General features: G+C 37.6%; 1 protein-coding gene across 3 annotated transcripts in view; it reads left to right on the top strand.

Annotated features, from left to right (window-relative positions):
• NALCN (sodium leak channel, non-selective) overlaps positions 1-14,617 on the top strand; it is a 222,706-nt gene that overhangs the window by 184,483 nt on the left and 23,606 nt on the right. For all 3 annotated transcript variants that reach the window (XM_059493793.1, XM_059493794.1, XM_059493792.1), the window contains 10 exons: positions 3,717-3,818; positions 4,257-4,326; positions 5,564-5,655; positions 5,817-5,939; positions 8,388-8,444; positions 8,818-8,938; positions 9,040-9,171; positions 10,857-11,024; positions 12,147-12,251; positions 13,349-13,455. In XM_059493793.1, coding sequence (XP_059349776.1) covers positions 3,717-3,818; positions 4,257-4,326; positions 5,564-5,655; positions 5,817-5,939; positions 8,388-8,444; positions 8,818-8,938; positions 9,040-9,171; positions 10,857-11,024; positions 12,147-12,251; positions 13,349-13,455 — 1,077 coding nt within the window. The remainder of the gene's footprint in view (positions 1-3,716; positions 3,819-4,256; positions 4,327-5,563; positions 5,656-5,816; positions 5,940-8,387; positions 8,445-8,817; positions 8,939-9,039; positions 9,172-10,856; positions 11,025-12,146; positions 12,252-13,348; positions 13,456-14,617) is intronic.

Below are 14,617 nucleotides of genomic sequence, written 5' to 3'. Positions count from 1 at the left end.
GTTGCTACAATTACTGCATAAATACTCACACGTTAAAATACAGAAAAAAAAAAACCCAAAGCAGTGTTATACTGGAATGCAAGATGAGTGAACACTTGTTGTGGAACGGATGCCTAACTAAAAAATCCAAGCGTGAGCCACAGGCTTATCCTCTTCAAGAGACCTCAGAATATTCATGAAAGGTATAGTATTTTGAATTATCAGTCAAAATCTCTAACATTTTACATTTGGTCAAAGAATGTTACTTGAACTCTCTATTCACAACTTATTTTTCAGGAATTCCAAAGCATGAAATAGTTTGAAGGACTTCAAAAATGTGGATCTTCTAATTGGTTGCAGGTAATACAAGCTAGGTGGTACAAACTACATGGTATCCCGGTATTGTCTTGTTCTGTGTGATCTTCACCTGGCTTTCTGGTTACCTAAGAAATTGCATTTTCTCTTCGGGATATTTTATTACAGTTGCACTTTTCAAGGCAAATTTGGAGCATGCGGTTTGCAGCTGCTGAACTGTGTTCAGAAATCTGCAAGGTGGGTACAAAGTCCAGAAGTTGAGATATTTCTTGTCTCTTTTCATACCTTCTTTATTCCTCCACAAAGGAAAATAAACCTATCTAATATTCCAGAGAGGTGGTATAAGATGAAAAGGGCAATTTTAGCTAAAAAGGGTAATTTTACCTCTGTTGTTTGAAGGTAAAAAGATTCTGACCAGCTACAGTTACATAAAAATGTATCAAGGCAAGAAAAGTGTTTTTTAAAACTCCAATTTTCAAACCACATAGGACTGAATTTTTAACATTGTGGCATGCTGATTGTGCCTGGTGTGGGATTCAGCTCCAAGTCTGCCTGTGAGCTAAGGGATGAACTCTAGTATCTACTTGACAGAGGTCTAGTCAATAAAGGTAATGGAGCCCAGTGAGATCTTTCCCTGGCTGCTTTGTCTTTAGATGTCCACTTTATAGTTACTTTAATACCTTCCAAACATCATTAACTAAATTAATTCACCAAGCATTCAATGAAGTTGTTCACATATGGACATACAACAATGTGTGAGATGCCAGAGGATGACCAAGACATCCTCTGGAAGATGTCAGGTGATACACCAGTTTTTAGGGGTATTGTACGCTGCAGGAGCAGCAGCTGGAAGCAAAACAAAATACTCCAAGGCATGGCAGGTGATTCTGGCCACCTCTGTGCAGCCAGTTTGATTGGGCCCTACATCTCCTTGGGCTATGAGTTGGCTCAAGGCCTGGACATGTGGCTCACAGGCAGGCGCTGAGAGGAAGCACGTACCTGTACGTGTCTACAGTGAGAACACCAACCCTACTGCAGACTTTAAAACTGGCAACTCTGCAATTCTGAAAAATTCATGGCACCTGCCATATTTTCCAAAAGTCCCCAAAGATCTGCAACTCTCGGTGTCTAAGCAGCTGAAAAATATCCAGATTCTGAGTCAAATGGATAACTAAGCATGGCTCTTACCAAGAGTTCATGCAAGGAAGATTAATTCCCAAGGCAGTAATTCCCATAAAGTGGAAAATGCCAGGAGAGAGGCTATCAAAAGTAGACAAGTAGACTTTTCAGCAGGTCTTCTTCTCTGGAAATACATAAATGTTTCTTTGCAATTACTTGATAAAAAGTTCTGATCTCTGTGCTAAACAACTGGTATTTCATTATTTCTCTGTTGACTTCACAAGAGCTGCAGGGCTTCCAGGAGTATTGAAAATGAGGCAGTGGATGTAAAAGCTAAATACAGATTTAGAAATCTAACTTAGAGATCATAAACAATACTAAGTCTTTCTGCAGGTGTTTGTTTCTATGCATGCCCATTCTGCCATAGTGTGCCCATAGTATACGGCTATGTCTATTTCACAGTATTATTAACAATTAAATAAGCCATCTTGTTCATTAGTCAGGTAAAGAATTTATTCCTAGAGCATTTAAAGCTATCTTTTATTATGAATACTAAGTGTTTATGTAACTTGGAATTCAATTTGCCACATATAAGAGCATGAAAAGTTGATGTACAAGTTATGTTTTTATGTCAAGAAAATAATTTTTAGCTATTAGAAGCAGAGCATAATAATTTATATCTACAGGGGAAAAAAGAGATAAGTTAGCCTCTTTGTCACACCAAGAGAACAGAACTCAGACCCCAGAATTTTCATTGTCTCTGCTGGGAAAAATCGGATTGTCATTTTAATGGAGTGAGATAGGATGTATTTTTAGGAAATAATTCTCTTTTTTTCCTTTTATTCAGTCAAAAATTGCAAAGGTATTCAAGTATCTCGGTTGTTTTCTGACAGTGTTATGTGGCATCCTCCTCCGCAATGTAATGCTTTATCCTTTGGTATTAAAATGTTCAAGATTTGTCTAAGATGACCTATGTTTTATAAGACATGCAGTAATTTTCTTATATGTCATAATGCTTTAGTTCAGTGTAGCCTAACCTGATACTTTCTATAACAAGTGTTGCACAATGTATTTTTTCTAGCATGCAAATCTGATTGGCAGTGGTGACACTGACAAGCATTCTAAGCCTCTCATTTTTGTTACAGATACATCTTGGGATTCCTACTTGTATAATTTATGTGTTTGAATCCAAAAGAAGGAGAAAAAGTGGAGAAGAGTGAAAAACAAAGCCATGGTGGGGAAAGAACATGCCATGGACACCTTTGCCATCAAGCATGACGATCCCATGCTGTCAATGCATTTATCTAAGCCTTACAGACTGGCAGATATAGTGTTTACACAAAGGGTGCATAATTTTTCATCTTTTCAGAAAAAAAATGAGGATTCAGTTCAATAAAAAGTATGGAATATTACCAGCTGGGTCTTGTGTTTCTCTAAATGATCTCATAACGCAAAAGGAGCAATAAAGAGTGTATACTGTAAACTTTAAATTGAACCATTCTGGAAAGTTAAAACATGTTTCAAATGTTGAAATGCTATTTCTCAGCCATCAGAGGGATCTGTCTGAGCTCTTTTAGTGGAAACCTCTCTTTTTCATACGCAAATCAATTTCACTGTAGCCATCAAGATAGAGATGCGCGTGCTCTGTTTAGCTGTGGCACACTTACTGGCCAACAAATACTAATTTCTGCCAAAATGTGTAAAATGTGTTTGCCAAAATTAACCATGAGAAAACAAGTGAGAAAACCCACACAACAAAATGCTGCAAGTTGACTGCATTCCCAGAGAGCAGACATTTCATATTACAGAATATCAGCAATATGCAGCTTTTCATTTCATACTGGATATGGTTCCAGTTATTTTGAACACTCCAAGTTATGTTCTAGGTGCTAAATGTGTATGTGTAGCCCTAAAGGCGACTAAAATTGCTGTTGTACTTTTCTATTCCTTTCTTTATTTCTGAGAAACTGGTTTAACTGATGGTTAGTGCATTGCTTGATGCCTTTCACTCTTAGTGAAGTCTTGAGGGACCAAATATTTTACAGAAAACTGAAAAAATGTCATAGATGGTCCTTGTTAAGGCATGGAGAAGGTTTACCACATGACTGGTTGTGTTGCAGAGTGGGGGTCCATTGCTTGGGAAATATTTTCATGGGAAGTCCATTGCTCTTGTACTGTTATTCTCTATTGTTCTTGAAGTACTTGGTCCCCACAAAGCCAAGCTGATTTCTCTGAATGTGCTACCTCTGAAATCATCATTTATACTGAAAACTCTGTGTCATCATCTTTACATTTCTTCGTAGGGCCTGCACCAGACAACGCATGCTGAGTGGATCATTTGAGGGGCAGCCAGCAAAGGAAAGGTCAATACTTAGTGTCCAGCATCATATACGACAAGAACGCAGGTAAAAATGGACAAAAAGGATGGGTTTAAAATATTCTTAAAATAAAGGTGGCAAAGGGAATTAAATTTGAACAATCCCTAACATGTGAAAAGCCAAAACTACTTACTTGTACAAAGAATTGAATTCTACATTCTTTATTGTAACCATAATGAAATTCATTGTACTGTATAAATGGAAAAAATGCCTTTTTATTTCAAATGTCATTTCCTTTGCCAACTACAAAGCTATCAATTTAAAGATCAGAGGAACAGAAATTGGCTTATGTTAGACCAGATTGAAAACAATTGAAGAGCATATAAGCTTCTGATGTTAGCAAGAAAAAAATCATAAGAATTTGAGATATTGGGTGGCTGAAGAAAACTGCTTTATAATGGTCATCTTATAAAGGTCAAAATTTCATCTTGAGATGTATTGTTAAATTGATTATGATTGTTTCAGGTCACTGAGACATGGTTCGAACAGCCAGCGAATCAGCAGAGGAAAATCTCTTGAAACATTGACTCAAGATGTAAGTCCTCATAGAAATGCTGGTTTTAGTTTGAGAACATAAGAAATTAGAATATATGCTATCAAATAAATGCTTGTGTAAGACTAATTCTATTTATGAACTTGTTTGCAATTTGTCTTTTCAAATCTTGAAAGGAAGTCATAGGACAAATGCTGTAACTGCATTAGAAATTATCCTCAAAATAATTGACATAGTTATTTCACTGATAGACTTATGGTTTTGGAACGCTTGCTGAGATAGATTCACCGAATTTGTAGACACTGCTTTAGGAACACAACAATTGCTGCCCAGGATACTTTAAAAAGCGTTACTCTGGAATTATACAAATCACTCAGGCTGGGAAAACAGCAGTTCAAAATTTCTGATGGAAGTTTAGCAATATTTTCCAGGCAGCAGAAATGTCAGACAAAGGGACAGACTGAAATGGAGAATAGTAATCATGGATTTCACTGTGGTGTAATTTCATGCAGTTTAGTGCATTTTCATTTCTGCAAATTCGTATGATATTTTGTGGATCTCTGTGGCAATGAAATTTCAAGATACTCTATTAGTCACCCCATTTCCAAACTATCTCAGTCTTTAAAGGTAACTACAGCAGATGTGGCTTTGCTTGTAGGATAGCCAGCAGCATTACGCCACCAGGAGCACTTCAAAGCCTCACATAACTCAGGATAGTAATGCTGATTGTTCCCTCCACTGCATGAGCTCAGACAGATCCTCCCTCCCTCCCTCCTTCCCTCCCTCCCTCCCTCCCTCCCTCCCTCCCTCCCTCCCTCCCTCCCTCCCTCCCTCCCTCCCTCCCTCCCTCCCTCCCTCCCTCCCTCCCTCCCTCCCTCCCTCCCTCTCCCTCATCCCTGCACTCAGCAGTCCTACCTGTATGATCTGCATGCCTATTCTTTCCCAGTCTTAGCCCTTAGTAACTTTGATTGCATTCATTCCAGTTCAGAGAGGTTGGCTGGTCTTAGAGGACCTCTGTTTTTAAAGTTAAAAGTTAGATTAGATGGAGCCTCAAGCATGAAATTAGAACTGAAATTAACCTTGATGAAAATAAGGAGCCTTATGCTGTAGATAGAAAATACTGTGCAATATGCTTGATTGAGTTGATGTGCAGTACATTTGGAAATAAAGATCTTTCATTTGAATATTTCTATGCAAAATACCATATCTTGCTTTCATCTGAAACATTAAAAAATAACAACCCTTAGACCTCGATTAAAAGGAATCATTTTGCTTCTAGCACTCCAACACAGTGAGATACAGAAATGCACAGAGAGAAGACAGTGAGATAAAGATGATCCAAGAAAAAAAGGAACAAGCTGAAATGAAAAGGTATTTAAAAATAAGAAGTCTGAGTGCACATTTTCTGTATTAACTATTCTCTGTATGAAGTTAAAAGTATTAAGAGTCAACATGAAAAAAAGAACAAAGTGTAAGGGATATTTTTGCCAGGGATAATGTGTAACACTTAATAATTTACATTTTTTCAAAAGGAAAGTCCAGGAGGAGGAGCTGCGAGAGAATCACCCATATTTCGATAAACCTCTGTTCATAGTTGGCCGTGAGCACAGATTCAGGAACTTCTGCCGAGTGGTGGTACGGGCTCGCTTTAATGCGTAAGTTCATTTCATGGCAACCTTGGTTCCATGGCTGCTTACCTCCATGTCCTTGGGCAAGCTCTAACTTTCCTTTTCCAAGGAAAACTGCATACAATGTGGTCACCACACAAGCTGGCAGCTAGTGTCTGTGGTGCTGTCTTGCTGCTGGAGGAAAGGAAGCAACAAAATGCTGTGTTAGGGCAGAAGTGTTTGAGCAGTCCGAGATGCTGAGATAAAGACTGTGGGAAACTGCAGGCAGGAGCTGAGAGGAAGGGCTAATGTTTCCCACTTGTAGACATTTGGGATTCAGCTTGCTATTCCTCATCATAAGGGAAGAAGTTTTTATTCATCAACAGTTAGTCATAGAACAGAAAAAGCTGAAAAGAAATGAATTGCACCTTTGCTCACCCAAATGCTCTGTAGCTCATAAAAAGGGACTCAGAATGGGCTGGGGAGGTGTTCAGCTGTGGGAGATAAAAGGAGAAAAGCTGAAACAGAATGAAAACCGGGAAGGCTCAGCAAATAAGCTGTAGGTATATGTGAGTGTGTACAAACAGTTTTCTATAAAATCATCTCACAACTCTTTTTTTAAACCTCTGTCTCTTGCTGGCACCAGGATTTTAAAGGTTAATGCATGTCACCTTGCATAGAGCAATGTAAGACAGAAGATAGCTCAAGGCCATGAGCTTGGCAATTAGAAGGACTGGTTTCAGCAGCTGCTTTACCATTGATTTTCTCTGTGCCCTTCAGCAAATTACTTCTAGTTAGCATGACAGGATGGTTAGATACTCAGTTTCAATCATACCTATATTTAAGTTTCTGCCACCTTTGTAGAGACGTGTCCTTGAATTACATCCCCACTTTTCTATGCAACTGCTAACTTGACTGTGGTGCACTGGTCCATGAAGCAATTGCAAATTAAAACAGAAAAACAAAACACACAAACAGTCAATCAAATCCACTTAGCAAGTACTTGTCACTGCCTCTTAGCATTGCTAAATGGCCAATAATAACAGGATATTTATTTTAAAACAGCTTAAATAAAATCTTTGCAATTACAAGAATAAACTGATTTTCTTAAACAGTCTTCTTTATTTAATTTACTTAAATCCTTCTTGCTTTATTTGATGTCCCATCTAGCTTATCAAGTTAATTATTCTAGATATTTTTTTCGAACTGATAGGATGCATATTTTTTTTAATAAAAGAAGGCTGAGGAATGCTGCAATGTAGAATGTAGGGAGAGGAAACAGTTTAAGAAGCAAAGTCAGTGGCTTCAGTGGGAAGGCACTTAATCCAATATGTTCTGTGTGCTTACTGGTGTAAGTGGATGAACCTGGTCTGTGGAAGATGTTTCTCATTCTCCTTGGATGTCTTGTGCATTCCTGTAATTCATAACCATGCAATCTCTCTGGTGGTAATTCCTCAAATCTGTTCAGTCCATTTTTCACTTTAAGCTCAGCAAGGAACTAATGATGATTTCACATCCCAATGGCTAGAGCCCTCCAATGAAATATAGGATATGTCAGTGCAGATCCTGTCTTGGCATGATTTCCTGCGGGAGTTGGAAGATAAGTAAAAGTGCCTATAACCAGTGGGTCAGGGGAGGCTTCTTGGAAAGCATTCTTGTAGCTTCTCCTGCAGCAGTCATTCTGCTTTGTGTGAAACTGATAAATAATTGCTGCAGCAGGAACTTAACTCATGTCACCCAGATATGTGCATATTACTTATAAAGTGGTTCTCACTCTTTGACTGCCTAATGGCTGTTTGGATATGGCAGGTGGAGCATGGCAATTACATGGGAAATTTCAGATACAGAGAATCTAAAAATATTAATCAGAAAAAGATTAAAGTAATAAAAGACATAGAGCTTGTGGAAGGGTGTGTGTGTGTGGGTGGGTGTGTGGGTGTGGGTTTGTGTGTGTGTGTGTGTGTGTTTGTGTTTGTTAACTGAGGGTATCATATGACCACAGAATCATAGACTGGTTTGAGATGCAAGGGGCCTTAAGGATCATCTAGTTCCAGCCCCTCTGCCTTGGCCAGGGACATCTTTCACTAAGCAAGGGTGCTCAGAGCCTCATACAGCCATGGTCCAAGAAGTTTTGAAGTAATTGCAAAGAGCATTTTGGTGCTTAAAATTCAGTAGCAGGTTGTCCCCCTTATTCCCAAGAAAATTACAAGATTAAGTCCCTGTTTACAAAATCAAGACCCAAAACCACCTGTCAGTTCAAAGAATCTTAGAGGAATTACAGGTATGCAATGAGTTAAAGTGATCCTAGTTGTGTTGATAATATGCCTGAAATTGTATAGAATTTAATGAAACTTATATAGGCATTTAAAATACAGACAGGATAAAATGAAGCCTTGATTTTGGACAGAAATTACTTGGAGTTGATGGATGCATGGTATAATTATAATGCTGACTAAAATAAAATGTAAATGACTGTATCTTTTCTTCTTTTTATAGTTCTAAAACAGATCCTGTTACTGGAGCTGTGAAAAATACCAAATACCATCAGCTTTAGTAAGCACTGCAAAAGTAACTTTGCTTGGTCTCATAAGCCTGCAGTATAAGTGTGCGTGTGCACATGTGCATGACTGTGTAAATGTGCATGCACATGTGTACTTCTTTTTTCTTTTTCAAAAATGTTTTTCTTACCATGGAGTTGTTTGGGGAGAAGGATGAACAGAAAGATGATTTTTAATCAGACTTTTCTTCTTCACTTGCATGCAACTTCTCTAGTTTTACTACACATTTCTGAAATACTGAAATCTTTGACACTTCTCAGCTCAATTTATTTTTCTTAGTAAAGCACTCTACTGTAGTGTAGGCACAAAGTAAGTACACAGAGATCTGGGCATTTCTGTAATGGCATTTCCTTGTGTATCATTCACAGTGACTTGCTGGGTTTGGTCACTTACCTGGACTGGGTCATGATCATTGTTACGATATGCTCCTGCATTTCCATGATGTTCGAATCCCCTTTTAGAAGAGTTATGCATGCTCCAACACTTCAGGTACTGCCACTAAATCATTTTACAATTATTGAACCACAGTCACCTTGCTTTTCTCCACTGACTGTTCCTAAATTATGGTTATTCTCTGCTTTTGTTTTCAGATTGCTGAATATGTTTTTGTGATATTCATGAGCATTGAGCTTAATCTGAAGATTATGGCAGATGGCTTGTTCTTTACGCCAACAGCTGTCATTAGGGACTTTGGAGGAGTTATGGACATATTTATATATCTTGTAAGTTTTTATATTTATGGAAGGTTTTTGTGGCATTCTTAACTCTGATATATTTGGTTATATAAATGTTTAGTAGTGTGAAGAAGTTTGTCTCTGCACCCTGATACAAATAGTAGTGATACATGGATGTGATAAACACCTGGCAATTTAGTATGGGGTCGTTGTATGACCCCCTTTAAATTCTTTATTTGTTGATATGTTTTAAGTATCAAATATTATTTTCCTTCAGAGGAAACTTGAGAACTCTGACCTCATTTCAGCGTTTTTATGCAGGAGAATCTTAATTTTACCTGTTTCATAGATATTGATTGCTTCTTCCCCTCTCAACAGAATTCCTGCTTTATTGAAGGTGTTTCAAAACCACTTACCATTTGACAGAGGGCACATCTTTGTTGCTGGTGTTGCTATAGAAGAAAGCAAAGGAACCTATATCCCATATCTATCAGTAGTGGTTCTCAGGAAAAAAGTTTCTCAACAGTTCTCAACAGTTTCTGGGAAATCTCTTGCATTCCATTAAAATACGAGAGGAGGGTGTCCATTTCCTCTTCACATACAACAGTAAATACCATGGAATGTGTCAAAACCAGTGCTCAGTATAATACAGTATGAAATATTTTCTAACTTAAGAAATTACTGAGAAAAATGGCTTTGATGGATTTAGATTAAATCTTTCAGAGATTAATCCACAAGGCAGATGTGCTGCATAAAATTTGTCATGATCAATTTGTATCAAAGATTTTATTGTTAGCAGAAATAAAAATATGCATACTTGTACAAAACTCCTATTTTAATATGCATAATTCCTGTGTGCTTTAGTTTCTTGAAATCTCTCTGAATCCCTCTGCTTGTCTGAAGGAAAAATTTCAGTGGTGTAGTTTGGATATTCCAAATATGACTGCAGTGATCATAAAAGACTGTGGAAGAAAGTCAGGACTGTTAAATCTGTTTGTTTTGGTGGGGTGGCTGCCTTTTATCACTTTGTTTTTAACAAATTATATCAAGTTTTAAATAACTGGTGATATTGTCTTGATCCTCCAGTTTTTGTGCACTTACTTCTTTGTAATACTCTCACCTCTTTCCCCCTATGATAACACTGGCTTTTAAAAAATAGGAAGCATTTAAGAGATGTTAAATCAATAACCATTTGTCAGAGATTGTTCAGGTTACACGACACAGCTATGCTGTTTGAAAACACTTCCAAAAACATAACATTTGTGTAATGAAACCACATGGTGACAAAACAACTTATGCCTGTAACAAAGTGATAGGAAAAACTGTCAAGGAAACTGTTAACAGACTTTCCAGGTGAAGATTTCTCAGTTCCAGGGTAGAATCTCTGAAATTAGAAGGAGGAAGAGAAATAATGCTGCCTGCTACAAGAATATAGTTTGTGTCCCTGTTTGAGTCAGCCAAATTGATTTCTCCTTTTGGAACTATTCCATCTAATTAAGCATATAAAATGGATTTTGAGTCAAAGGGCAAGACAAAGACAAGCTGATGCCAATTAGTTAGGACAATAAGCCAGGATATAAGAGATCTAAGCCCTTTTTCTAAATTAGATGCTCTTTTGCCTTATTCTTTAATTTTAAGATAGAAATTTTCATTGACCTTCTGTGCTGTGTCTATGCCAAGTAAGACATTGTAAGCCTGACCTTTCTTTGCTTTTTCTGTCCTGTCACCTCCAGGTGAGTTTGATATTCCTGTGCTGGATGCCTCAGAACGTCCCTGCCAAATCTGGAGCTCAGCTCTTAATGGTGCTCCGCTGCCTCCGACCTCTTAGAATTTTCAAACTGGTCCCTCAGATGAGGAAAGTGGTGAGAGAGCTGTTTAGTGGCTTCAAGGAAATTTTTTTGGTATGTGCCGATTTTTTTTCTTTGCAAAAATATATGAAGGAGTAAGATAACATTTTGATATAAAATTCATGTTTTCTATCCTTTTCACCATTGTTGTCTGTTTACTTTTCATTGTGTTATCACTACAGATGACCACACAACAGGCTAAAAATCAGAATATAAGTAACTCATACTGAGTAAAGCTGTCGTAATAATTCTTTTAGAAACTATATAATTTGTTTAGCATACTTTTAGTCATAATTACATAGGAAGACTATTGAAAAAAAAAAAATCTACCCCTTTTTCACAGTTCTGGTTGGTCAAGGAATATGAGTAGTAGTGTATGGAAGCTCTGTAAGAACAAAAGTTAACCTGGTTTCTGAACTGCAGGTCCCTACCTTCAAGCTTCTTGAGAGGCAGCCAAAAACAGTACAGATATGGATCTCATTCTTATGTCATTGTTGTTATTATTATGATCATGGCCTTACTTACAGTGATAAGAACAACAATGGAGTCTGCGATTGCTTGATCAGACATAATCTATTGTCTTGGGATCCCATGTGGTATTGGTCAGCCTAAGCAACAGCCATCTTATTCCTTAATAGAGGGCTTTATTAGGTCAGGTTGTTATAAAACACTAAGCTACAAAATATTTGCAGACAGTGATAGAGCAAGAACAAAAAGTATAAAGCTAGTTGGCATTTCATAAATACTGTATTCTATTGAAGATATTTACATCTTAATTTGCTCATGCTTATCTTAACTGGAGCTATCCTGGAATCAAATATCTTCCAGTGGCTTAATCAGATTAATTAGCCTGAATCAGCAAAACAGAACCAGCACATACGCAAGTACTCAAACAGTTCCTTTAAAGTGAATGTCAATTCTTATGCATACAGAATTTAGAAAGGTGGTACACTGAGCACAAGAAAACTTTTATCCTTATCTGTATATTAAAAATAAGACTAATATAACACAGCACCTGGTTACTGGACCAGAACCTAAAGAAATGTGTCTGTCACCAAAGCCATATCTCCAGGTTTACACCCCAAAACGATCCTCCCTGCTGTTCCTCAAGGGAGCTGACACCCTTTTTCAAGTCTGCAGAAGAAGAGTTTAACAAATCCAACTTCATCTTTACAGGTTTCTATTCTTTTGCTGACTTTAATGCTTGTTTTTGCAAGCTTTGGAGTGCAGCTCTTTGCTGGAAAACTGGCTAAATGCAATGACCCTCACATCATCTCTAGGGTAAGAACTGCTTTTCTGCTTCAAAATAATGGTGTGTTGTGCCATTTCTGCCTGCTGGGGAAAGCAAGAGGGGCAATCAGAGCTATCATATGAGAAACAGAAGTCTTGGGCTCTTCCTTGTTCAGAAGTAGGATGATGGAGGGAAAGGTGATTAAGACATCAGCAAATGAGGGTAGGGATGGGTTTCCATATAATAACTAAAGCAGGTCCAAATATTGGGGACTGTCTTAAAAAAAGTTGTCAAATGAATGTCATGTTACCTGCAAAGGACTGGATGGCACATGGAATTAATCACGGAAAATAACACCTTTGCATTCCTAGGTCCACAACTGAAAAACAGGTTAGACTGCTAGAGGTCCAAATCAATGGAGATGCCAAGTGGAGAAAGTTATCTTTGTTTCTTACTCCATTTGGAGAAATATCATCATGACCTAAAGAGAGCAGTGGTCTTTAGGTGTTACATGGCTTTGCAAGGGTCTTCAGGGGTGAAGAGATAGACGAGAATCTTGGCTTCATGATCAGAAGGCTGGATTTATTATTTTATGATATATAATACATTATGACTATACTAAAAGGAATAGAGAGAAAAGTTCAGAAGCTGCTAAGCTAAGAATAGAATAGGAATAGAGTAAACAAGAGAACTCTCTCTGATTCTGTCCCAGAGAGAGCTCAGTCTCTGATTGGCCCTTAATTGTAAACATGGAACATGGGCCAATCACAGGTGCACCTGTTGCATTCCACAGCAGCAGATAACCATTGTTTACATTCTTCTTCTGGGGCCTTAGCTTCCCAGAAGGGGAAAAATCCTAAAGAAAGGATTTTCCACAAAAGATGTCTGTGACATTTAGGAAAGAGGTCAAAGGCCACATAGTCTTGCAAATTGAAAAGCACTGTCAGTCCTGAAGGAAAAGGTACATGGAATATTTACTGAGATGCCTTTTTCATTTGGGTAAAGGTCCATGACTATTAATCACAGACTTATAAATAACCCTTCATTTCTGTGTATATTGCTTTCCCATCATGGCAAATATGCTGTTTATGCTGGCATGTTGACATCTCTCACAGGCTTCTGTTTAATCTCTCATATTTCACTATAGGAGGATTGTCATGGCATCTTCAGAATAAATGTAAGTGTTTCCAAAAATCTCAATTTAAAGTTAAGACCTGGAGAGAAAAAGCCTGGATTTTGGGTGCCACGAGTCTGGTGAGTTGCTACACTTTGGCCTATGTTTCTTCAAGAATGGTACTGTTGGTGTAGAAATAATGGCTCAAATGTGATGACATTAAATCACTGATGGAGGGGTTTTGTTGTAATTCAAGTGATACTAAGAGTAAAAATTCTGGCATATTTAGCAAAAAGCCAGATATATGATGTTTTCCAGATTTGACCTCCATTTCATAAACCAGAAAGGAAGGAAAAAACCTCTAGGTACTGAACCTATATAGAAATTAGATTTGATTTGGTTATTATTACAGTGGGAGTTATTTTCTTGAAAAGTATCATCACTTAGTTATTCTTTAGTACTATTATGAAGGCAACCTCAGAGCCATAAAGCAACAATAGAACCTAAGAATAAATAGAAAAAGATGGGAAGGAAAAGAAATGGAAATCAACCAGCCTACAGCTACCCATAAAAACAAATGATTTTATTTTGTCTAAAAAAAGCCTTTCTCTTCTATGGCCATCAACCATGCCAGCCAGCAGTTTCTTTCTTTTTCCAGTGCAGGGAGTCCTTGTGGTCTATCTGGTGCAAAAGTGCAGTAAAATTCATTTAAAAGCTAATGTATGTTTTTAATTTTTATTCTAATACATTTAATATTTCCCAACACCTGAACAGGCAAAACTCACTCTTTTTAATTGTTTACAGTTTTCATTTGGTTGGCATTTTGCAAAATCAGCTTAACAGCCACAATTATTTTAATTGGCCATATGTGGGGATAAAGAATGTACCAGCAGTGGTAGATTCAGAGCCACCCTACACCAAAGAAATAGTGTACTGTGATTTGAACAGTCAGTAAAACTCTGACATCTGCAGAAGTCTTTGTTTCTGTATGCTTCAGATAAATTCTTTCTTGAGTAAGCAAATTCAATCCTGTGCAGCTTGGTCCAGAAATAAGCAAAAACTGTCTTAATCAGCATAACTGTAAACTTTGGGGAATGTTTTGTTACTGCAGAAAAATGTTTTACTGCAAAGACATTTATACCACCTGTTGGCTGTCAGGCCAGATTTTCAAGAGCCAGATGTCAGTATAAGGACTGCATTAAAAAGAGGTACCTACATCTGAGGGCTCTGTTTTCACTGAATGGTTGGATTCAAGAAGCACCCAACACATAATAACTCTTCCGGAATACAACTATTTATCTT

The sequence above is a fragment of the Ammospiza nelsoni genome, chromosome 2 (assembly GCF_027579445.1).
Source record: "Ammospiza nelsoni isolate bAmmNel1 chromosome 2, bAmmNel1.pri, whole genome shotgun sequence".
Classification (NCBI taxonomy): Eukaryota; Metazoa; Chordata; class Aves; order Passeriformes; family Passerellidae; genus Ammospiza; species Ammospiza nelsoni.
This window is presented reverse-complemented; position numbering and strand designations above follow the sequence as displayed.